The following is a 25,688-nucleotide window of genomic DNA, read 5'->3' on the forward strand; positions in this document are numbered from 1 at the left end:
TCTATAGTTCCCTGGCTTGTCCTTGCCACCTTTCTTAAGTAGTGGCCACGTTAGCCAACCTCTAGTCTTCTGGCACCTCACCTGTGACTATTGGTGATACAAATAACTCAGCAAGAGGCCCAGCAATCACTCCTCTAGCTTCCCAGAGTTCGAGGGTATACCTGATCAGGTCCTGGGGATTTATCCACCTTTTATGCTTTTTAAGACATCCAGCTCTTCCCCCTCTAATATGGATATTTTGCACGGTGTCACCATCTGTTTCCCTATAGTCTATATATATTCCATATCCTTGCTGATCTTCGAGGGGCCCCAATTTCCCTAGTTACCCTTTTGTCCTTAATGTATTTGTAAAAACCCTTTTGTATTCTCCTTAATTCTATTTGCCAAAGCTATCTCATGTGCCCTTTTTGCCCTCCTGATTTCCCTCTTAAGTATACTTCTATTTCCTTTATACTCTAAGGATTCACTCGATCTATCCTTACATATGCTTCCTTCTTTTTCTTAACCAAACCCTCACTTTCTTCAGTCATCCAGCATTCCCTATACCTACCAGCCTTTCCTTTCACCCTAACAGGAATATACTTTCTCTGGATTCTCGTTATCTCATTTCTGAAGGCTTCCCATTTTCCAGCCGTTCCTTTTACCTGCAGACATCTGCCCCCCATCAGCTTTTGAAAGTTCTTGCCTAATACCGTCAAAATTGGCCTTTCTCCAATTTAGAACTTCAACTTTTAGATTGGTCTATTCTTTTCCATCATTATTTTAAATCTAATAGAATTATGGTTGCTGGCCCCAAAGTGCTCCCCCAGTGACACCTCAGCCACCTGCCCTGCCTTATTTCCCAAGAGTAGGTCAAGTTTTGCACCTTCTGTGGTAGGTACATCCACATACTGAATCAGAAAATTGTCTTGTACACACTTAACAAATTCCTCTGCATTTAAACCCATAACACTATGGCAGTCCCAGTCTATTTGGAAAGTTAAAATCCACTACCATAACCACCCTATTATTCTTACAGATAGGTGAGATCTCCTTACAAGTTTGTTTCTCAATTTCCTTCTGACTATTAGGGGGTCTATAATACAATCCCAATAAGGTGTGTTAAAATGGCACAGTTTAAAAAGTCAGATATCAATAGAAACTGAGGATAATCTAAGGCCTAATAAGGAAATTTGTATAGATAATTGCAAAATTTTGAGGAAATGTATTTAGAGGCATTGTTTTTCATTTGAGAAAATGACACAGTAAAGTGACGTGGCCAAATGAGAACTCTTCTTTGTCCGTGCAAAGCCGGATGGTGGGTGCAACACAGGTATTGTATGCATTTCTGTCACAGGAGGTTTCTGTAGATTATCATGAATTAAAAGATGCTCCTTTAGGCGCATTTGAGTTAGGTACTGAAACATACAGACGAAATTTGGGAAAAACAGTCTGGACAAACCTAAATTGAATTTGAAAGGTCTAAAGAAAGAAATTTTAATAAGTGTATAAAACTATTCGGCATTGAGATCATTCTCTTATTGAAATTTTAAAAGCTCGTTGCCTTTTGTAATAACCCACAGTGAAGCCCAACGGATTATGGGTTACAGTTGCTAAACAGGCAGCAGCAATGGCTGATCTCTAAAATTAAACCTTTTTACTGTCACTCTGATAAATTTGAAAAGGATAGAAAGTGGGAGAGAAAGAGGTTGGCCAGTAGCCGGGGTGAAGAACGAATGGATGGGAATGTTCCAAGAAATCCCCTTTAGATCAAAAAGGAAATTTACTGAGGGTGGAGGTGTAAAGTAGGCCTAAGTGTTTCTGGCATCATAAAGTGGGACACCTTTGTTCATATTTCTGGAAGGTGCGAACGAAGATTAGGGGACTTATTGGGGTTTGTAAGAGTCACTCTTAAAAAAGAAACTAAAATGGCAAATACTAACGGTCAAATTATAGTTTTAATAACAACAGACAACTGGAGCTAAAATCTGTTATGAATGCAGGAACGCTGAATAGAATAGATGTGAGGTACAGTATTAAGGATTTTTGTCAATAGGAAAGACGACCTTTTTCTTCCTCCAAGTGCTGCAGCTAAAGCCAAAACTGAGTCCAAGGAGCCACTCATTCTTTTGATGGTGAAAGACATAGTTTTGTTATCAAATTGTGCATTGAAAGCTGGAGAAATTGGGGATAAGTGGTAGATAAATCCCAGTTTTGTTGTATAAAGTAAAATTTTGAGTTGATTTATTATTGACCCACGTATCTAAGTACAGTGAAAAGTTTTGATGTATAGGCAGATTGCAATATACAAAGATCAGAGTGAGGAATACAAGTTATAGCTGCAAAGAAGGGTCACAAAAATGAGCATTAGATTTGAAATTTGAGAGGTCCATTCAGAAGTCTGACTACAGCAGGGATGAAGCTGTTCTTGAACCTGTTGGTATGCATATTTAAGCTTTTATATCTTTGCCTGACACAAGTTTTGGAAGAGATTATAACTGGGGTTGGAAGGGACTTTGAGGCATTGACCAGTATAGATGGAGTCAATGGCTGGAAGGTTGGGGTTGCATGATGGACTGGGCTGTGTTCGCAACTCTGTAGTTTCTTACGGTTTTGGGCAGAGCAATCGCTGTACCAAGCAGTGGTGCATCTCCTCCGCTCCATTGATGTAGATAGGGGCATGACCCCCTCCGTGCTTCCTGAAGTTAATGATCAGCTCTTTAGTTTTGCTGACATTGAGAGAGAGACTGTTACCTTTACACTATTCCACCAGATTAGAATGTGACTTGTAGTCCAGAGCAGTGGAGGTATGCGTTTTTAAGAGATTACCCATGGATCATGTTTATTTACTAATGGGGAATGGTTTAACTGAAGCGAAGTTTGTGGCTTCATTCATAATCATGTAAAGTTCAAGCAAGTTACAGGGTAAGTATTTTTTCATCATTTGTGGTGACCAGGCAAGTGGCTAAATGTGGTTCATCGGTCGAGGTCAAAGTAATATGACAAGTCGATGTTAGAACGGCTGAAACTTCCTTTAAGCATTGGGATGTTTCAAAAGAAGTGTTTGACATGCCTTCATTAATTGAGGCTCAGAAAGCACACCCAGAGTTAAATAAATGAATACAGGCAGCCCATATTGAGCCTGAAGGAGTTCTGAAGCGTTATTATGTTAAAAAAACAGTTCTTTTGAGGAAGTAGAGAAAGTCTCATTGACCTGCAAACAAGGAATGGATGGTCATTCAGCAGATAGTGGTACAGTCTAGAATTTGTGAGGAAATATTGCGAGTAGCTCAAGAAATTCCTATGTCAGTACACGTAGTAACTTAAGCATCATTAAACAGGCATTTTACAGGGTCAAGACTTCACAAAGGTGTAGTGCAGTTCCACAGAACATGTCATACATGTCAATTTGTAGGAAAGCCTCAACATGTCAACCATCCTGCACTTTTAATATTACACCAGTTTTTTGAACAACCTTTTTGTGAGCTTTAGTAGATTGTCTAGGACAATTGCTGAAAACAAAAGCAGGACACTGTCCTTATGGATATGGTAACCTGATTTCCAGAAGCTATTCCTTTTTAAGGATACTCATCGCAGGATAGTGGAAAAATTAACTTTTTTTGTTTTACTCAGAATGGACTGAAATATAATCTGACCAAGGTTCCTACTTCGTCTCAAAATGTTCAGGACATAACCAGCATTATGGGTATAAACAAAGTCAACTGTCCATCATCTACAAACACACGGAGCTTTGGAGAGATCCATCAGACCCTCAAAACAATTATTACAGCCTGTGATTACAAAATCACTCAGGATTGGGACAAAGGGTTAGTTTTCTTACCATTTGCTACCAATCATGTCCCCAGTGAATCTACTGGTTTCAGCTCATATGAATTAGTCTATGATCGTGAGACAAGATTCATTATATTTGATTAAAGAGAAATTTTTAAAGGAAAAAACAAGTCCTTTAATGTTGGATTATGTCCATGTATCTAGAGACTGTCAGGCACATGAACAAAACTAAAATGTGCATACCAACATACTACAGCTCAAACACTTCTTGCAGGGTTGAAGTATGCCCATATTACCTTGGCCAGGTGAATCTCAGAAAACAAAATCAGTGGTCCATATAAGGTAGTTACAAGGGTTAGTCAAGTGACTTACCCGATAGAAATGCCCGATCATAAGAAATAGTGGGTAATGCCGAAAACATTGAGTGAGGTAGGTAGTTCACAAAGTGAACTTGCTACAATTTGATTAGCCAATACAGAGGCACACTGAGAAGGTTAGATGTGATTTCTCTACTTAAAGTGAGGACAATGGGAAGATTTAGTAAGATTACTGAGGACTTACCAGGAAATGTATAGAGATACATCTGAAAGTACTCAGTTAGACAGACATAATGTAGACTAGGAGAATCATTGCTGACAAGATAGCATCCTTATTGGTTGAGTCTAAAAAAACAAGTTTAATTGAAAATGAGGATTCAGTGCATGCTGGCAAATCACTTGATTAATCCTTAATCAAAGCAACTGCAGTTCACCAGTAGTGTTAGTCCACAATCTGATGGGTCAACTTGATTCTGTAAAGATTACAGAAAAGTAAATGCAGTAAGAAAGCAGAAACCTATCCAGTTCCTCAGACGATTTATTGATAAGGTTATTGGTGCCTCAGTCCTGTCGAAGATTGATCTATTAAAAGGGTACTGGCAAGTACCATCAACAGCTAAAGTACTATTTGTATTTTGTTATACCACATAGGTTATGTTATTGTGAAATGATGCTGTTTGGGTATAGAAATGCTCCTGATACATTGCAAAGACATATGAATCAAGTCAAAGCGGAAGTGCTCTAATTTGTTTGGACACCATGCAATACACAGGAATACCTGGGAAGAACACGTAAAACAACTAGAAAACCAGCTTAAGAACTACAATTTGCAGGCTTAGTAATCCCATTGAGGGTGAATTTGCAAAAGTGTTGCGAAGTTACTTAAGACATGTTGTAGGACACATGTTGCCAAGAACAGCAGAAGTGAAGGCTCTAATAGAATTCCCCATTCCTAAAATAAATTGCAAAAGTTTTGACAATTTATAGGTTTTATCAAAAATTTGTTCCTTCTGACACAATAGTTGTATTGTTTAACAGATTTATGAAAACTAGCAAAGGTATATGATCAGCAGAATGTCAAGCAGTTTTGAGAACCTGACAACAATTCCGATAAATGAACCAGTGTTGGCCACCCTGACTTTATAAAACCTTTTATAAATTGCCAGTTAATGCTAGTGGTTTGGATGGTATGTGCAAACTTGTTGCAAGATGAGGACTTGGGAATAGAGAAGCCAGTGGAATATTTTTCTAAGAAATTGAATCAATATCAGAAGTAGTACTTGGCAGTAGCAGAAAGAATTTGAGCTTGTTATTGGCCCGTCAGCATTTTTGAAGTCTGTTTGACACAAGGTAAAGGTCACGACAGTCCTAGAGGACCATAGAACTGTTCTCTCATTAGAGAGAGATATCTGGTGATATGTTTAACCTGAGCATCACTATGCCTCAGGTGACAGGCAAGGTTAAGAAGGTGGAACCTCCATGGTAACCTCAACTGGTACAGGAATTGGACCTGTACTATCTGTGTTACTCTGGGTCGCAGAGCAGTCCAGCCAACTGAGCTGGTGACCATAATCCAGCAACTTCTGTTGAAAAATTTAAAGCTCAAACTGAGATTGTTCAGTTGAGGTTTATTGATTCAACCATTTAATGTAAAAATTGTTTACATCGTAAAAATGTCCTCATGTAAAAACGATGGAATAGGTTTAGATCATAAAAGATGGTATAAGATGTACTTAAGTTGCCAGTACCCTTTTAATAAATTAATCTTCGACAGAAGTGAGGCACCATTAACCTTATCAATAGGTTGTCTGAGGAACTGGCTAGGTTTCTGTGTTTTGTCTATCTGCCATATACCTTGTTGTGAAATACATTTTTTAAAATGTTTCATCTCTTTCAAGGACAGAGGCAAGTAAGAGACCATTCCTTTTGGACTTTGGCCTGAAATGAGGCAATTGGATATTGCTTCTAAAAGTGGAAAATATATAAGGAATAATATACAAATGGGGGGACAAAAACTACAGCTAACTGAGGAATGCCTCAGTGTTACATTTTTGAGGATCTTGGGTCCAGATAAATAGGCATATTCTTTGTAAATTCAGGAGATTACAGCACAGTAACAACCCTCTGGTTCGGCTGCACAGTAACACAGACTCTGAGAGAAATGTAAACTGAAGCAAAGAGAAACCTTCAGAATATCTCTGCTCTCTCACTCAGTAAAGTTACTATCTCTGTCAAAAGAGCAACAAATCCTCCATTCAGAGACTGAAAGAAATCATTCTCTAACCAAAGGAAACATTCTAAAACCCAACCAGTCAATTAAAGTGTGATTATTGCTGTGCAAGTAACATTGTGTTACTATTGAAGAGTGAAAGGATTGAGAACAATTTTGATATTTGGATTGGTGATGTAGAACTGTCTCCCTGACTTTTCTTCCACCATCTATAATATTTGTCTTGTTAGTTTCTCTGTGCCTGTATGGGTGTGTACTGTATGTGGGCATTTGAAAGGGGTAACGTTTAAAGTATGTAGTCAAAATTATCGACTCATTTCATTTTTGTCATTGGTTAAGATCTGCTTGGTTACAATAAATTGTTTTCTCTTTTAATGACAAAAACCTGGTGTGTTCCTTTTTCTACTGAATTAGACAATTAAGTAAATTGGGCATCTTGATAGTTTAATTACATTTTGACATTTGTGACAATTTTGGGAACAGTGTGGCTCCAATATTGGTGCAAACTCTCCAGCAAATTATAGCACTAACCAATTCCAAATGGTGCATGATTAAAGTGATCAAGAGTGATATGTGACTCCCTTCTTATAACTTATTTTTATGCTTATAGTAAGGGAGGACAACTTACAGGTGTGGGAGTGACAATCCATAAGTTTTATAATTGAATTTTTGGATGAGAAATTAAACAAAGCATTATCAGTATAGAGGAGTCCTCTGAATAAAATGTGCTGTATTTTTTGTCTTTGCTTTCAGTGTGGACAGAGGGTTTACTGTCTGATAAGTATGCAGGGAAACCCCTTCTATCTCTCTTCATTGAAGGCATTGGTTAGGAATATCTAAAGTAGAAAGAGGCCTTTTTAATATATCTAAAAGTGTGTGTGTGTATGTATGTGCATATCACATGCTGTCTTTTAGAAATATTCAATTAGTCCCACTCCCTTGTATGTTTCATGTGGTTTTGCATAAGAACTTAGGAGCAGGAGTAGGCCATCTGGCCCTTTGAGCGTGCTCCTCCATTCAATAAGATCATAGCTGATCTTTTCGTGGCCTTGGCTCCACTTATCTGTCCTCCTCACCATGTCCCTTAATTCCTTAATTGTTCAAACAAAAAAAATCTGTCTTAGCTTTAAAAACATTTATTGAGTAGTGTCAACTACTTCACTGGGCAGGGAATTCCATAGATTCACAACCCTGTGGGGGAAGGCGTCCCTTCTCAGTTCAGTCCTAAATCTGTTCCCCCTAATTTTGAGGCCAGATGTCTACCTTATCTATTCCCTTATCTTATAAAAACATAAAATTATGTTTCTAGAAGATCCCCCCCCCCTCATTCTTTGTTTACGAGTACATTTTTTTTGCAGAAGTTTTCTTTCATGGGGTATAGGCATTACTGACAAGGTCAACATTTATTGTCCATTCCTAATTACCCTTGAACTGAGTGGCTCGCCACGCCATTTGGGGGAGATGTTAAGATTCAGCCACATTACTGTGGGTCTGCCGTAGCATTAAGACCAGATAAGCATGACAGATTTCATATACTAAAGAACATTAGTGAACTGAATGGTTTGTACTGAGACTAATTTTCAATACAGATTTGTTCATTGAATTTGAATTTGACCAGCTGTCATATTGGGATTTGAACCCAGGTACCTAGTATTAGCCTGCACCTCTCGATTAGTAGTTGACTGACATTACCACCTTGCCACAAACATAACCATCTCTTTCAATTCCTTTTTGAAAGTTACTTATGATTTGATTTCTAATCCTTTTTAAAGCAATGGATTCCTAATCCTAACTTTTCACTTTTTTTGATCTCCCCTCCGGCTCTTTGCCCTAAATGCGTGATGTCTGGCTACTGACACATCTACAGTAAAAAGTTTCTTCTTAGTTATTCCATAATTTTTAATACCCAGTTAACTTCTTTAGTCTTCTCAATCAGCTGAACCTCCTTATCCTTGGAATCATTCTAGTAAATCACTTCTCCCTTTCCATGGACATGAAGCATTTCCTCAAACTGGAAAGTATGAGCTGCTGATTGATATTTCATTGTTTATTTACTAAGTTCTCGAGAAAGGCTTCCATTGAACCCAGTGCTGCAGGAACCCATACTGTGTTGGCAGCATTGATATTTAAATTTTTGAACTATATTTTCTGACAAATTCGGAGATATTTAAGAATGGGGTGTGTAAATTGAATCTCTTCTTTCATTTTGGTTAGCCAGAGTTTCTATTCAATGCCTGTTCTTTGCTCCCTCTCAGAGAAGTACAAGATGAAGACCTACAGAAGTTCTGCTCCCGCATTACTACACTCTTGCAGAATAAGGAATACAACAAGGAGGCTACTGATTCTCTACAGAAACTCTTCCTGATTGTCTCAGCAACAAAATATGGCAGAACGTAAGAGTCTGTTTGAAATCAAGGGGAGAATCAAGAAGGATTCTGATAATTTGATTGTGAATTGGAATTTACTGACTGCAAGAAGGATTTTTAAAAATTATTTATTATTTGAGTTTTGTCATGAAATTTTACTTAATTTAACAAAACTAGTTTACAAATTGGGTTGGAATATTCTTTAAATCGCCTGTCGAGTTTTTCAGTAATCGTGTGCATTCTATTTCTTCATAACTTCAGGTTAACATTCAATAGACGATTTAGTCACAGATACAGAAACATCGGTGAAAACTGAAGAGATGTGAGGGACTTGTTTTTGTTTCTGATGTCAGCAATTACAGGAAGGAATTGTTTACTGCATGAGTGTATGGGTCAAAGTCTAATATGCTTCTTTTTTTTCCTTTTTTGTCTGATATCCAGTCTTCCCAGGGATGTCCTACAGAAATTCCACAGCACCTTGTGTTTCCTGAAGGCGCCACAGCCTGTCCTTGCTCTGTGCTCGGCTATTCTGCGAGAGGTCCTGCCATGCACTTCTTTGACCTTATCTTGTGATGAGGTGAATGATATGAAAACCTTGAGTCTTTTATCGAGTATAATACTGGCTCAGGTAAGATGAAGTGCTTTAAGTTAAGCTAAAGTTGTTACCATACAAGTGTTTTGAATTGCTGATTGTATCACATCTCTGTTCTATGCTATTGCCACTACGAGATTTTTTTTTAAGATTAGATTCCCTACAGTGTGGAAACAGCCATTTGGCCCAACAAGTTCACACCAGCCCTCTGAAGAGTAACCCACCCAGACCCATTTCCTTCTGACTAATGCACCTAACACGATGGGCAATTTAGCATGGCCAATCCACCTGACCTGCATATCTTTGGATTGTTGGGGGAAACACATGCAGACAAGGGAAGAATGTGCAAACTCCACACACAGTCGCCTGAGGCTGGGATTGAACTCTGGTCCCTGGTGCTGTGAGGCTGCAGATTTTGCAAGCACTGTCCTCCGTTACTAATCTGTCCTTCTATAACAGCAGTTTCTCCCATAAAGACTGGGTTAAAGTTTTTACTGCTACTTACTAACTTCTGTTTCTGCTTTTATCATAATTGTTCCACCAGCTTTGTTATGGAATGTTTTGAACCTGAATGCCAGAAATCATGTGGAACCAAAGGACTTTTACAACATTCACCAAATATAGCAATTCAGATTCTCAATCCCACGTGCTGTCAAGTGACTATTGCTTTAAAAAAGCCATGCATATGTATAGGTTGAGTGCTGTGGGATTAAACATGGTTGTAGTCAAATTCTCTGCCACAATTCACTGCCAAAGCTTGTATGCCACTTGTGTAGGATATATGGGAAGAAGGTTGGTTTCATGGAGCTTCAACACAATCATTAGCATCTTTTTAGAGGGAAGGAAAACTAAATGACCAAGAAGCCCCTGTCAGTAATCATAAATTTGATTTGAGAATATCTAGTGGAGGGTTTATGTACTGGGATTTTGCAAACCCTAAACTAACATCTTTAGCTCAGTTTCACCTGATGCTTTGCACCTTTAGGTCCCTTTAGTGTGGCATTTGATTGTTTTTTAGTTATTTATCTCTCAGCCTTTGCTGCACAACATCCCTCAGCTTTTCAGTTATATAACGTTAAAAGAAGTGAAACATTGCAAAGGTAGATTCTTGAAATAAGTAAAAAGTTAGATTTTCAGTGGAATTAGAGAACAAAAGTTTAAGTAATAGAAGTATACTTAACAATGGCATTACATTTTTCTCTGTAGGGCAGTAAAAATGGTGACATAGAAGCTGTGTGTAGTCATGTTCTGAAACTGCTAGAAGCTCGCCAAGTTGAGAGTCAAGGTTCGCGGTTTCTTCTGCCTATCTTGTCCAAAGTCCTTGACATTGCACCTACAATTCTCAACGAAGGTAAGTTATGAGGTGTGATGTTGGATTATACTGGTAACAACAACATGTTGATGCTTTCTGTAGCTCACACCCAACTGAATTCTTTTCTCAATTAAAATGTTAATTTAAATCTTTGTCTAAATAAGTCTGGCTTATTTTGTGCTTGCTTATAGTCCCCTTTTGTGGTGGTTCAGTTTCCAAATATGCTCCTTGCCCCATAACAAATGCAAATCCCTTATAACAGACTAATTTGTACTGCCTAACGTTTGAATTCTTCTAAACACCAGTGAAATATGTCTTCCAAATTGATGTAGCAGTAGACTCCAAACAGTTTTAATAGCATAGAGCAGTGACAGAAGTCTTTTACGTGCACTGTCATTTTGCTTTGTGGTATAAAATGAAAAGTAAAAAGAATTAGAACTGACCATTCTAAGTTGACTTAATTAAATTTGGAGGAAGTGTCAACTGCAGCTGTTTTTCCAGGTGATGCAGTATGATTAGATTCCCTACAATATGGAAACTTGTTGGTGCACTGACCCTCCAAAGAGTAACCCACCCAGACCCATTCCCCTACATTTATGCCTGACTAATGTGCCTAACGCTACGGGCAATTTAGCATGGTCAATTCACCTAACCTGCACATCTTTGGGCTGTGGGAGGAAACTGGAGAGTCCGGAGGAAACCCACACAGACATGGGGAGAATGTGCAAACTCCACACAGACAGTAGCCCAAGGTGGGCATCGAACCTGGGTCCCTTGTGCTGTAAGGCAGCAGAGCTAACCACTGAGCCACTACGCTGCCCATAAATGTTGAAGCAGTCACGTGCTGGAAATGTAACCTCCTCTCTAATCTCCCCATCCTTCCATCCACTCTTCACCAGCATTTTATTTCCATCACATTTCTCAAGTGCTCTAGAAAAGCAGAGAGAGATTCTTCATTGCCTCCAGTTTTAAATGGCCCCTTATGCTGTAACTGTGTCCTACAGTTTGAGATTACTCCATTAGTGCAAAATTCTCCTCAATGTCTACCCTGTTAAGCTCCCTCAGACACATGTATTTTTCAATAAGAACAGCTCCAGTTCTTCTAGACTTTAATGAATAAAGACCTAACCTGTATTGCTCTTCTTGATTCATTAACCCCTTCAAACCAGGAGTCAGCCAAGGAAACTTCTGAACCCTAACACGAAGACCAATACAGAATATTTGTTTAAATTATCTACTAATTCCCTGTACTCCATTATTTCCCTAGATACAGCTGCCAAGGGTTCCATAATCCCTTCGTGTGTCTATAGAAACTCTTGTTGTTTGTCTTTTTGTATTTGCCAATTTACATTCATGATTGGGAGATGCCGTTGTTGGACTGGGGTGTACAAAGTTAAAAATCACACAACACCAGGTTATAGTCTAACAGGTTTAATTGGAGCCCTACCTTTCGGAGCATCGCTCCTTCATCAGGCGGTTGTGGAGGATACAATTGTAAGACACAGAATTTATAGCAAAAGTTTACAGTGTGACGTAACGGAAATTATACATTGAAAAATACTTTGATTGTTTAAGTCCCTCATCTGTTAGAATGACCGTGTTGGTTTCACTTCTTTCATATGTAAATCACAAAACCTTTTTAAAATTAAAAGTTACATTCTCAAGTTAACTGTAAGAATTGGTGTCAGCCTAGATGAGGTGCTGAGATGCTGAAGGTGTTAGTCCCCTGTTTTCCCTGTCTGTGCCATAATGTTTAGACTGATTCTAATCTTAAAAAGTGAGTTAACAGAGTCTCACATGGATTCATGCAGTTTTTGAGCGAAGTACATTGTAACTCTGCAAGTACAAATTCACCCCACAAACGCATATATGTATGTGTGCATGTGGGTTTGTGTGTGTGTGTGTGTGTGGCTGGAATTGAACCCACGTCCCTGGCGTTGTGTGGCAGCAGTGCTAACCACTGGGCCACCGTGCCACCTTTCTAGAATGTTGAATACCCTTGAATATTAGGTTCCCAGTCTTGGTTGGCCTGCAACCATGTCTCCATACGAGCTGTTAATTCATATTTATTTTTATTCGTAGCTTCAACATCTATTTTGTCACAGTTGCTGCATGCATTCAGACAAAGAACCTCAAATTTTGATCTTTTACCATTGTTACTTGAAATTAAATTCTGCTGCACTCTTCTGCGTGTATTTTCAAGCCTTTTCTGTTGTAGATTTTAGATTCGATTCCCTACAGTGTGGAAAGAGGCCCTTCGGCCCAACCAGTCCACATCGACCCTCTGAAGAGTAACTCGCCCAGTCCCATTTCCCTCTAACTAGTGCATTGAGCACTATGGGCAATTTAGCATGGCCAATTAACCTGGCCTGCACATCTTTGAACTGTGGGAGGAAACCGGAGCACCCGGAGGAAGCCCACGCAGACACAGGAAGAATGTGCAAACTCCACACAGTTGCCCAAGGCTGGAATCGAACCTGGGACCCTGGTGCTGTGAGGCAGCAGTGCTAATCACTGAGCCACCGTGTACTTTGATTATTATTCACCTCTTCCCTACCCTGTGTGTCTACTCTCCTTTGTTTTAAGACTTCCCTCTGGTGAAGGTGGTGCAAAATCAATTGAGTTTAATGTCTTCATCAAGATTGTAGATAGGATTTGCCAGGACACTTGTCCCAGCATGATTCAAATGAAGCCTCTCCAGAGTATTAATGCAATGAATCAGAGCCTGTTTCTTCCACACTAATCTTTTGAGAGACACGTTTTCCTCCTAACCATATTTACCCTGCCAATTTTGCAGGTAATACTCCAAGAATATTACCTTTTAATGGTTTGGGCTTCTTAGTCTAACCCAGAGCTGCTTGAAATCTGTCAGCAGAACCTTTTTCACAGGTCTATCCTTGTCGTTGTTATTCAAGTGGAGCATGACATCTGGGTTCTTTCCTTTGCGCACCAGGTTACTCTCCTGCTCAGAAGAGTTATCCATAACCTTGGCATGATGTAGTCAACATGACCTTCAGGATTCTGTTTTCGCTGCAGAGAACAGGATCTATTTTCCTAACAATGTTATCTTCTATTACTACTACATTTCTTTTTACTTCCCCAATTTAGCACTGTGGTCTAGACCATGTCTGTGGTCAGTTTGCTCATCCTCCCTGAAATCTGTGCCCACATCCATGCCATCAGCAAAATCCTTGAAAGTATTGCACAGCAGTATTGGCTGAGGCTTCCATAAAACTAAATCCTGGATGCCCACTTGCACCCACACCTTCTGTCACTGATCACAGACCAAACTTGATGTAGTTTATTGAAGAGGAGTGACTCTATCCCGAAAGACAGTGCCCAAGTACCTCTTTCCCCCTATCCTGGTTCATCCGACCCTGCAGCGCACAATCCATCTCATCAACTCTGAAACCAAGTTCATTGAGAAGCCAATGCTTCCTGTAAGTGTGGTCAATGTGGATCATACTAGCCACCATATACCATAGCTGCAGCATGTTATCCACCCTGCCTTCTCTCATCTGTTCAGTTGATTAATCTGGATGTTAATTACAATATGCTGCACTTCTGTAAAAATGCTTTGTGATTTAAACCACTTTGCCAATCTAAAGAGACAATGAAAACATTGTATGATGTCGGGTTTTCGCATTGACCGATGGAAACAGGTTGAAGGTTTGCCTGCGCATGGTTTTAAAACTACTAAATCTGAACTGCTAAAAACTACTCCTAAGAAAGTAATAACGTAAAACATAACTAAAAGGAGATTTTCCCCCTTGTGCACAGGGGGCACTCCGACCATCCAGTAATCCCACCATGACTCCTTCCAGCTGGAGCCATGCCCTCGCCCCAGACATCACAAAGTAAGATTAAACAAATACCAATATCTGATAACAAGGGAGTTAAAGGTGGGTACCCAACCCATCCCTTCCATACCACTACCCTAGGCATTCTTGGCAAAGTAGCAACATGAGATAAAATATGTAAAATTATAATCCCGACATACATTAAAGGAAAAACAAAAACGCCCCCCAACAGCCAGGTAAACCAAGCAGAGTACAATTAAAAATAAGAAAAAGGGCAAACAGGGGTAAAATAGAGTAATTGTCCATATAATTCAGGCCAATCAGTCTATTTTAGTGTCCCAAAATTCTTTTGCCTTTTCCAGTGATCCAAAGTTAAACATAGACCCTCTGTGGCTGAAGCGCAGTGTTTTCGGATACCTCATGGAGTATGGAATACTCAGATCCCTCAGACGCTTCCTTACCTCGTTTTAAATGCCTTCCCCCTGTGAATCGCGACTGGGGAGCAGTCCTGAAAGAGCATTATTCTTGAGCCCTTGTACACCTCAGCCTGGGGATCCTTCCCCAGTGCTCTGGAGGCCTCCAGCAACATTTGTTTGTCTCTATAGTGCTGGCACTAGGAACGGGCGGGGGCACTGGTCCAATCTGGGCCTGTGCACTTTGACCTGGTGGGCCCGCTTGACCTGCACCCGGCCTACCTCCGATTCCAGCCTCTCAAGTTGTGGGAGCCATTGCTCCATAAAGTTAACAAGCCGGCCTTCATCTTCCTGTTCAGGAAGGCCCAGCAACCAGATTTTCTCCCGACGACCTCAATTTTCGGACCTGCTCCTCCAAGGCCCGCACTCGGCGCTCCGTGGCTCACGGATGATTCGGCCGCTGTATCAGAGGCCATGGCCCATAGCTCCGCCCCTTCATCACGCTACCTGAGAGTCTGGATCCACAGATAATGCTTTTGCAGCATAACTGAGATCGATTCCATCGTCTTCTCCATCGATGCATCGATCCTCCCTCGGAGTTTTACAAACTCCGAGACCAAGCTCCCCTCTGTAGGTAAGTCCCCTGGGGCGGCCGTGGACGCATCTGTTGCTGTGGGGAGGGGGTCCCTGTCTGTTGTGAGTTCCGTGCTCCTTTGCCTTTAGTCACGTTAAAGTGCACCAAATAGTTTTTTTTTCCCCTGGCTGCTGTAGCCATTGTGCATCAAACTGGAGAAGTTTGGTGCACGATGGCTATAGCCGGGAAAAAAACTTTTTAGCAATTTAAGAGGTGAAGGGAGGGTGTGTGCCCCACTTTGGGTGTTGGGCAGAGCTCAGCAGATTCTGGCTTACTCGGTTGCTGCCATCTTGAATTCCCCACCTGCACATGGTTTTATCTGCCACCGCTGCCCTTCCCATGCGTGTCCTCGCTCCATGGGCTGATTAGGACAACATTAGTAGCAGCTCCGAGACAGCTATCACTGCTGGGACCTGGGTTTGAAACCGACAGACTAAAAGGCTCCCATATGCTGGCTGAAGTATGATTCTGCAACCCTTAAACACCCTAAAGCATGACACCCACAGCATGAAAGTTGCTCATGGTTTGTGAAAAATAACAAGTTTAAACCTCAGAGGTCAAATGAATGTGATGTGGGACATTGGACCCTTTACACAGGTGAATTTTGGGGGCTGGTTTCTGGATTTAGCCTCTTCTAGCCCTACAAGCTGTTGAGTCCTCTATGCTTTTATTTTTTTTAATTCATTCACCAGGATGAAGGCATCCCTTGCTAGGCTATTTTATTGCCTATCCCTAATTGTTCAGAGAGCAGTTGAGACTCAGCTACATTGCTATGGATCTGGAGTCACAGACCAATAAGGATAGCACTTTCACTCCCTAAAGGACATTCGTGAACCAGATGGGGTTTTCTGACTATCAATAATGGATTCATGGTCATCATTAGATACCTAATTCCTGACCGTTTTTATAAATTGAATTCAAATTCCACCATTTGCCATGATGGGATTAACGCCCATTTGGAGCATTAATTGGGTCTCTGGATTAAGAGTCCAGCGGTAAACAACTAAACTGTCACCTCCCTTTTTAATTCCTTCATTAGCAATCATTCTTTCAGCTGCTTAGGCCATAAACCCCTCTATCTTTTTTTTGAAGTGTTCCTTAAAACCTGATCTCTGATCAAACCTTTTGCTCATCTTTCCTTCAGTGGCTCAGTGTAAAAAAAAAATTTTATTCTTAAGTGCTTTCAAACAGATTCACAATGTTTCTTGTACTTTGCAAATACAAGTTGTTGTTGGAGCCAAGTGGTAGAAGGTAATTCTTTGTCAGGTTCATGATCAGCCTAACTTGTGGGGTGCTTTATTGACGCTAGGTGTTCTCCACCTCCTGGCATCTCCATATCCTGATGAGTATTACGTAACTCCACAGAGGCCGGTATCTCAATCAAGCCACCCTTGATTTATATATGGAGAGTCCTTGACACTAATGCAGCTTCTCACAACCAGCTCTGAGTGAACAAAGACCCTGACATTCCTGTTTATTTATTTTTTTCTTTATAGAGTTGGACGGGGAAATAATACACTCCACTCCTTGTGGCGCCCACCTCCCCCTGAAAAACTCCAGGGTGTTGGTGGACACCGCGTGCTCCTTCTCCAAGGACACCCAGAACATTCCTGTTTATTTTATTTTTTTTTCTTTGCTGTGTGAGCAAAACAGTGAAGGGGAGGGTAGGGACTAAATCAAAATAGAGTTGGAGGGGGAAATAATACACTCCACTCCCTGCGGCGCCCACCTCTCCCTGAACGACTCCAGGGTGTTGGTGGACACCGCGTGCTCCTTCTCCAAGGACACCCGGGCTCTAACGTAACCCCGGAAGAGGGGAACATTCCTGTTTATTTTTTTTTTTATTTTTTTTCTTTCTCTTTCTTCTTTTTTTTTTCTTCTTTTTTTTTTTCTCGCACATACACAGTCACAGTCACAAGATGGTCCAATCTCTCCAGAAGGGAAGGAAACACACAAGTGGCCAGTCACAACTCCAGGGTGTCGGTGGACACCGCGTGCTCCTTCTCCAAGGACACCCGGGCTCTAACGTAACCCCGGAAGAGGGGAACATTCCTGTTTATATTGGCAGCCAGAGCTCCCTGATTGGACCAGATCAACAGCCCCAATCAAGGAACGCATTACGGTCACGACAGAGTACAGAAAGATTTTTTTCTTTAAAGAAAGTCTGAAGAGCTGCAAGTTTTCTTTTTATTGCAGTTAACTTTTTTTTATTTCAAAAATATACTTTATTCATAAAATGATTTGATGGTCTGTACATTTGATCATGCCATACATATGTCCACATTTACAAACACAGATTCGAATTTATCCTTGTCATATACAGTCCTGTGCATTTTTCAATCTTGTACATATATTTGGCTGAGGCATCAGCAGAGCCCAAAAAACGTCCGCATGGCCCCCTGTTCTTCTTTAGGCAGGCCGATCTTACACGGTGGTCTTTCCCCACCGCGCCTTGGCGGCAGCTGCCCCAAGCTTCAGCGAGTCCCTCAACACGTAGTCTTGGACCTTGGAATGTGCCAGTCTGCAACACTCGGTCGGGGTCAACTCCTTCAGCTGGAAGATCAACAGGTTTCGGACCGCCCAGAGAGCGTCCTTCACCGAGTTGATGATCCTCCAGGCGCAGTTAATGTTCGTCTCGGTGTGAGTCCCGGGGAACAGGCCGTAGAGCACGGAGTCCCGCGTCACGGCGCTGCTCGGGACGAACCTCGACAAGCACCACTGCATTCCCCTCCAGACTTCCTCTGCATAGGCACATTCCAGAAGGAGGTGTGTGACAGTCTCGTCCCCCCCGCAGCCACTTCGAGGGCAGCGTGCGGTGCGGCAGAGAGTCCAGGCGTGCATGAAGGATCTCACAGGCAGAGCCCTTCTCACCACCAGCCAAGCCACGTCTTGGTGCTTGTTGGAAAGTTCTGGCGACGAGGCATTCTGCCAAATGGCTTTGACAGTCTGCTCAGGGAACCGCTTGACAGGATCCGCCCTCTCCTTTTCCCGAAGGGTCTCAAGGACGCTACGTGCTGACCACTTCCTGATGGACTTGTGGTCGAAGGTGTTTTTCCTCATAAATTTCTCCACGAAGGACAGGTGATACAGAACGGTCCAACTACTCGGAGCGTTCCGCGGCAGCGAGGCCAGGCCCATCCTTCGCAACACTGGGGACAGGTAGAACCTCAGTACATAGTGACACTTGGTGTTTGCGTACCGGGGATCCACGCACAGCTTGATGCAGCCACACACAAAGGTGGCCATCAGGGTGAGGGTGGCATTGGGCGTGTTTTTTCCCCCATTGCACCGGTCTTTGTACATTGAGTCTCTTCGGACCCGGTCCATCTTTGATCTCCAAATGAATTGGAAGATGGCCCGGGTGACTGCGGCGGCACAGGTCCTGGGGATAGGCCAGACCTGTGCCACATATAGCTATACTGAGAGTACCTCACACCTGATGACCAGGTTTTTTCCTGCGATGGAGAGCGACCGTTGCCCCCATCTGCCTAGTTTCTGTCTCATCTTCCTGATCCGCTCCTCCCAGGTCTTGGCGCACGCCCCAGCCCCCCCGAACCAAATACCCAGCACCTTCAGGTGGTCTGTCCTGATGTGAAGGGGATAGAGGATTGGTCGGCCCAGTTCCCGAAGAGCATGGCCTCGCTCTTGCCTCGGTTTACCTTGGCCCCCGAGGCCCGTTCGAACTGGTCACAGATGCACACGAGTCTGTGCACGGACAGCGGATCCGAGCAGAAAACAGCGACGTCATCCATGTACAGGGAGGCCTTAACCTGCAGGCCCCTGCTGCCAGGAATAGTCACCCCTCTCAGGCTCGCATCCTTCCTGATGGATTTGGCAAATGGCTCTATGCAACACACAAACAAGGCGGGTGAGAGGGGGCATCCCTGCCTGACTCCAGATCTTACAGGGAAGCTATCTGATTCCCACCCATTGATTGAGACTGCACTGACAATGTTGGTGTAGAGCAGTCTGATCCAATTTCCGATTTTTTATTGCAGTTAACTTGCACAGCTGCCCTAACTGCAGTGTTCAGACCAAGTAAGTCATTGCTGTCAGTCAGAGTTCAGTAGAATACTTTTCTTGAAATGTTTAAGTGCAAGTGAATTATATCTTAAGTGTGTAATAAGAAAAGTAGGAGTATTCTGGTATAGTCTAGTTGCAAGTTGTAAACTCCAGAGCGCAGTATTCCATAAAGTCATGTTCAATTCCATTCAAACTCGGCGTTTTTGCATTTCCTTCCAACAGAGCAGGTGAATGCTGTTAGTAAGAAGCTTATCGATTGGTTGCGGTATGCAAGTACATTACAAGGTGTCCCTCTTTCTTCTGGAGGCTTCTTTAGTCCAAGATCCCGACAGGTAACGGAAAACAACAGTCTCATTCAAGTCTGCATTGCTATTCATTTGTATTAACCCTTTAAAGACTGGAATAACAAAATAGTAATGCTTTTGTTGCAATGTCTATTGCTGATTTAACTGTTGGTGAGAAATATATGGATTGGGGTACTTTGTTCTCCTTTCTTCTGTTACACTCCTCGTTGGGAAAAGGCCCAAAACCTTTTTCCAACGCCGTTCCAGTTGGCTAGTAGGAAATACTTTAAAAGTTCCTTCACTTTTTGAAAACTATATCTACCTCAATGATGATATTTGCATACTTGAAGTCCATTCTTCCATAAGACACCTGCTCTGATGAATTGCAACATCACTGTAACTTGATCTTAACATCTATTTGTGATCTTTTACTGTTCACTGTTAATAATATTTGCATTAAGAAACAAAATTGAGTTGGCTGGTATCTAAATATTGTGAAATTTATTCATAATGTTTTCCCCTAATGGCTCAACAATCTTCTCAAGGAGTTAAGTCAGACAATTTAAGCACTTAAAGTTCAATCCATAGGCATGTGATATCTTTGCACAGAGTTAACTGCAGCAGTGTCAGAGACCTGTAATCGCCTTCCTTGACAATCCTGATTCTAACAGTGCTCATTGGTTAGTAATGTGCAGAGGTGGACATTGAATAATGACCAGATTAAGCTAGTTTTTGATGTCACTTGTTGAATATCCTACAAAACAATAAGTCAAGGCCTACACTTGTAAAATCGATAGGTTGGAGCGATGAAGGTGAATAAGCTTCCAACGAGGTGACGGTACCTGAAAGGAAAGGATAAGCTTGATAAGTCAGTTCAAGCAATCTAACGTTGTTCATTTATCTTTTGTTTAGCCTGCTTCCATTTTAGAGGTGGATGGAGCGGTGGCAGGTGACTTCTTCACGTTACTTTCCATTGGCCACTATTACACTGAGGACCAATGGCTCAACATGCACTCTTTCTCCATGATCCGAAAGTGGCTGCAGTGTTTTGGGGCAAGTGGCGTCAACAGCAATGATGCAGGTAGCTTATTATTGGAATGGATAGCCACCTGATTGTGTTTGTGAGAATCGCATTAATTAAGTGGAATCTGAAAATTCACAGCATAGTTGCAGTTGTGTACAGGCCTCCAAACAGTAGTCAGGAACTGGGGTGCAAGATACACAGAGATAGAAAAGGTATGTAGAAAAGGCAAAGATTGTGGAGGATTTCAATATGCAGGTGGTCAGGGAAAATCAGATTGGTAGTGGATTTCAAAAAAAGAATTTGTGGAAAGTCTGTGCGATGGCTTCTTGGAGCAGCTTGTGGTGGAGCCCACGAGGGAACAGATAATACTGGATTTTGTGTTGTGCAATGAGGCAGACTTGGTCAGGGAGCTTAAGGTAAAGGAACCCTTGGGGGCAGTGATCATAATGACTGAATTTGCTCTGCAATTTGACAGGGAGAGGATAGAATCAGAGGTAACAGTATTATAGCGGAATAAAGACAACTACAGAGGCATGAGGCAGAAGCTGAGTAGAATTGACTGGTAGGGGAGCTTAGCAGGAAAGACAGTGGAACAGCAATGGCTTTCTGGGAGTAATTCAGGAGACTCAGCAGAGATTTATCCTGAGGGGAAAGAGGCATGGTAGAGGGAAGATGAGGATGAGGCAACTATGGGAAGTCAGGGACCGCATAAAAGCAAAAGAGAAAGCATATCATGTGACAAAGTAGAGTGGGAAGCTTACAAATACCAACAGAGGGCAGTAAAAAAAGAAATAAGAAGGGAGAAGATTAAATATGAAGGTAAGCTAGCTAGCAATATAAAGGAAGACTGTACAAGTTTCTTTCGACATGTAATGGGCAAAAGAGAGACAAAAATGGACATTGGATTGCTGGAGAGGTAATAGTGGGGAACAAGGAAATGGCTGAGGAACTGAATAATTACTTTGCATCAGTCCTCACAGTGAAAGTACCCCTTGAGTAAATTTACAGTAGTGGTTTTATTTAGTAGTGTTGTTTATATCACTGCATGATTAGACTAATGCAGAAAATTTGAGTTGAGATTTCACCGTGTCAATTTATAATAAATAGGAAAAATGAGAGATTTTTGTGATGTAAGAGCATCAAGGATTATGGGGAAATGGACATGTGGTACAGATTAATTGTGATCTGATAAAATGATGGACTAGGCAGTTTTGGGCTTAATTGTCTATTCCTGTTTCCAATGATGATGTGAAGAAGGTTCCTGAAGGTTAACAAGCCAGAATAAAAGGGCCTTGAGGGGCTCTTGTGACATTGTGCTAGTGTCTTTATCTCTGTCCAAAGGGTCATTTCTAACAGGATTACAGTCTAAAAGGGTTGGTTAAATATCTAAAATGGCAAGGGTTGCATTGATTATGTAGCTTTTGCCGTCAGATGTGTTTTGCTATGAGAAATGAGCTTGGCTTGCTGGTGTTTTGTCTCTTGAGTCATTATAGTTCAGTTGCACAAAACTGCTGCAATATAAATAAATTAACTGTGTGGCTGCAGTCAAATTCCACAGAGTCATTAGTCATGTGCATAGATGCTAACATTATTTCTTTAATTTTTACTCATAATGTCATTGTACATTAGAACAGTTCTGACCTGTGATGGTCATGATGACTGTGTATTCAGCAGCAGCTAAATATGTCATTGCTTACAGATCTCTGTAGGATTCTGAAGGGGACTTTTGGAAACCGAAAAGATAAAGGGAATTGTTTTCCATTTGGTAACTGGAAATGTACCTAAATGCAGAGATTGCTGTTTGGCTTGGGCACTATAACTTGGTGGAAGCATGATACTACTTTGTCATGTTGTGCTCGTTAACTCAAGTTGTGTACGGTATGGGCACAGAGACACAAGTAAAACAACATTCACTTTTGAGAAATTTATCTTTCAGGCATTCAGAGGCAGTATGTGACAGCAATTCATTTTTCTGGATTATAACTGCAACCTACATGTGCATAGTTTGTCTCTTTTTAGTATATTAATTTCTTTCTTTCAATTATTCCTACATTTGTAGTTTAATCATATACTAAGCAGCCAGGTCTCCAATACAGACTTGTCGAAATACAAATCTTTTGTCAAATTTGCAAAGAGTTAGCAAGCGTGGGTGAGCACAGACAAATTGCAGATGGATCTGTTTGAACACACAAGCTTGTCCAAAGTGACAATGAAGACTTTATTCACCTTTTGATAAGATGCCTATGAAATAAAAGAATGACTTTTTAAGAAAGCTTGTGTAGTTTTTGTTTCCTTTTGTAATTGTTTAATGTGAAAGTCACTACATTGACATTCACTGCTAATAATGTGTTTTCTCTGGTTGTACTAAGATTGCTTTTCCTTGATCATCATTAACTTATCAGACCTGCATTATAACAAGAAGCCTCTGTTTGACAGAATTTGATGAATCGTTTAATTTGTCTGCTAGATGAAAAGTCTGAATTAGACAGCTCTGTAATGTCAATAGTTTCTGCTACCTCAACATCAAGTCGTCTGATGCCACCTAAAGAACGCCTGCGGGAGAAGACGTTTGAATATTGCAATCGGTTAATTGAACAGAGTGATAGGAGTAAGTACACTATTGGAGAAATGATGCTTATCCCTTCATTTTAAATCTTGTACTGTTGCACTTTAGCTTTCTGCAGGCAGTCCACTGAATACCTCAGTTAAGAAGTATTGAAACGATTTCAGCATTTGCAGTAATTTGCTGATGCCTAAAGTGGACCACTGCTGCTGTTGGATGTTGTCTCTGATGACTATAGTGCCTGTCTTATATTTTTAAAATAGCATTTAATCTATGGATTAAGTGATGGAAACTATGGCAAAATAAAACTGCAGAACATATTGATGCACCACATTTATGAATTTTTAATGAAATGTTCATGAGGGTGTCTCTAGCAAGGTAGCAGATAAAGGTGGCAGATTTCCTTCACTAAAGGATTATCGTAAACCAAATGGATTTTTATTAAAGTTGACATTAGTTGAGCCATTAGGCCAGCTTTTTTCCAGAGATTTTTATTGAATTCAAATTTCCCCATCTGCCATGCAAGAATTTGAACCCATTTCCCCAGCACATTAGTCCAGTGACATTATCACCATGCCACTGCCTTACATTGACCTACTTCCCCCCCCCCCCCCCCCCCCAATAACCCAGCACACTGGGAGTTTATTTAAACAGAAACAATGCTGATTTGAAACCTCAGTTGAATCTGCCTGAACCATACTTTCATGCAGTACATTCCAGATCCTATCTACCTGCTGTGTGAGAGCATATTTTTCTCAGCTCGCGTTTGCTTTTTATTTTAAAACATCTTAAAACTGTGCCGTTGGGCGCTCAGACTGTTCATGAGTAGGAATGAATTTGTGCTATTTATGCAAGAAACACAAGCCTCCTCCTCATTTAAAAACTTTTATTTGATCTTTGCTGGTCTTCTCCTTCCCAAGGAAAACAGTCCCAGCTTTTCCAATCTTTCCTTTATAACTGAAGTATCTGGAGTCATTTTTGTTAACCTGTTCTGCACACTCACCAGTGCACTTGCATCCTTCCTAATGTGTGGCACCCAGAACCGTCCGGTAATATCTGACTAGTGCCTTGTACAAGTTCATCATGCCCTCCCTGCTTTTTACACTCTGCTCCTCAGTGTAAATCCTAGAATACTAAGTGCTTCATTAACAGGTTCTCCACCTCTCCTGTCACCTTTTGGATGACAAAATGTATCTGTACATCCGTTTCTCTGCTCCTGCGCAACTTTTAGAATAGTACCTTTTTTATTTTTTTTAAAGTTTTAACCTGTTCTTTGTACCATTGTGCATCACCTTACACTTCTCTGTATTGAGCTTCATCTACCACCGATCTGCCCACTCTGCCAATGTGTCAGTGTCCTTTTTGAAGTTCTACATTGTCTTTCCCGCAACTTACAATTCTCCCAAGTATTGTGTCATCTATTTACTTTGAAATTGGTCCTTGCACACCATGATCTAGACAGTTTATACACAATATATAAAACAGGAAACACAAGAGTCCCATTACTGATCCCCGGGGAAATCCACTATACACCCTTCTTCAGCCAGAAGAATACCCGTTAGTAGTTATTCCCTCTTTCCTAACCTTGAGCCGATCTCCTATATTCATGTTGCTGCTGTCCCTTTTATTCCATGATCTATAAGTTTGCTCACTCTGTTGTGTAGTACTCATCAAATACGTTTTGGAAGCCCATGCGCACTACATCTATAGGCTTTGACACCATCAACCCTCTCTTATCACTTCTTCAAAAAAACTTTGTTAGTTAGACATAATTTTCCCTTAACAAATCCTTGCTGACTCTTCTGAATTAATCCATATTTTTCCATGTAACTAATAGTTCTATCTCAAATTATTGTTTCTAGAAGTTTCTCCACCACTGAAGATAAACTGACTGGACTTTTAATTGCTGGGCTGACCTTTTTTGAACGTTTTGTGCAATGTTTGAATTCTCCAATCCTCTAGAACAACCCATAAATCCAGGGAAGATTAAAAGTTGTTTTCCAGTGCCTCTGCAGTTTCTTCCCCTGCTTCCTTCAGTATTCTTGGATGTACCTCGTCTGGTCCCAGTGTGTTATCAGCTTTAGTACTGACAGTTTTACATAATGCTGACAGTTTATCCAGTGCCACCTTTTGAATGGTTAGGTTTCCTCCTCTCTACGTGGTCTGGGTGATAGCTGCCTTGTAGGTAAAGACAGATGCAAAGTATTCATTTAATACCACAGCCATACCTCTTGTTTGTCAGTATAATTCCTAGTCTTCCTTCCTAATCTTTGTATTATTTATGTATTTATCAAACACTTCGGGATTTCTTTATATGTTAGCTGCCGATCTTATTTCCTATCTTACTTCTCGTATTTGC

The 25,688-nt window shown here is 41.1% G+C and overlaps 1 protein-coding gene across 1 annotated transcript in view; it reads left to right on the plus strand.

Moving 5' to 3' along the window:
• ap5z1 (adaptor related protein complex 5 subunit zeta 1) overlaps positions 1-25,688 on the plus strand; it is a 67,328-nt gene that overhangs the window by 13,152 nt on the left and 28,488 nt on the right. Inside the window, exons 2-7 of the mRNA XM_072559305.1 lie at positions 8,574-8,711; positions 9,126-9,312; positions 10,483-10,627; positions 19,681-19,790; positions 20,655-20,823; positions 23,234-23,374. Of these exons, the coding sequence (XP_072415406.1) occupies positions 8,574-8,711; positions 9,126-9,312; positions 10,483-10,627; positions 19,681-19,790; positions 20,655-20,823; positions 23,234-23,374 (890 nt within the window). The remainder of the gene's footprint in view (positions 1-8,573; positions 8,712-9,125; positions 9,313-10,482; positions 10,628-19,680; positions 19,791-20,654; positions 20,824-23,233; positions 23,375-25,688) is intronic.

This window comes from Chiloscyllium punctatum, chromosome 40 (genome assembly GCF_047496795.1).
Source record: "Chiloscyllium punctatum isolate Juve2018m chromosome 40, sChiPun1.3, whole genome shotgun sequence".
Lineage (NCBI taxonomy): Eukaryota > Metazoa > Chordata > Chondrichthyes > Orectolobiformes > Hemiscylliidae > Chiloscyllium > Chiloscyllium punctatum.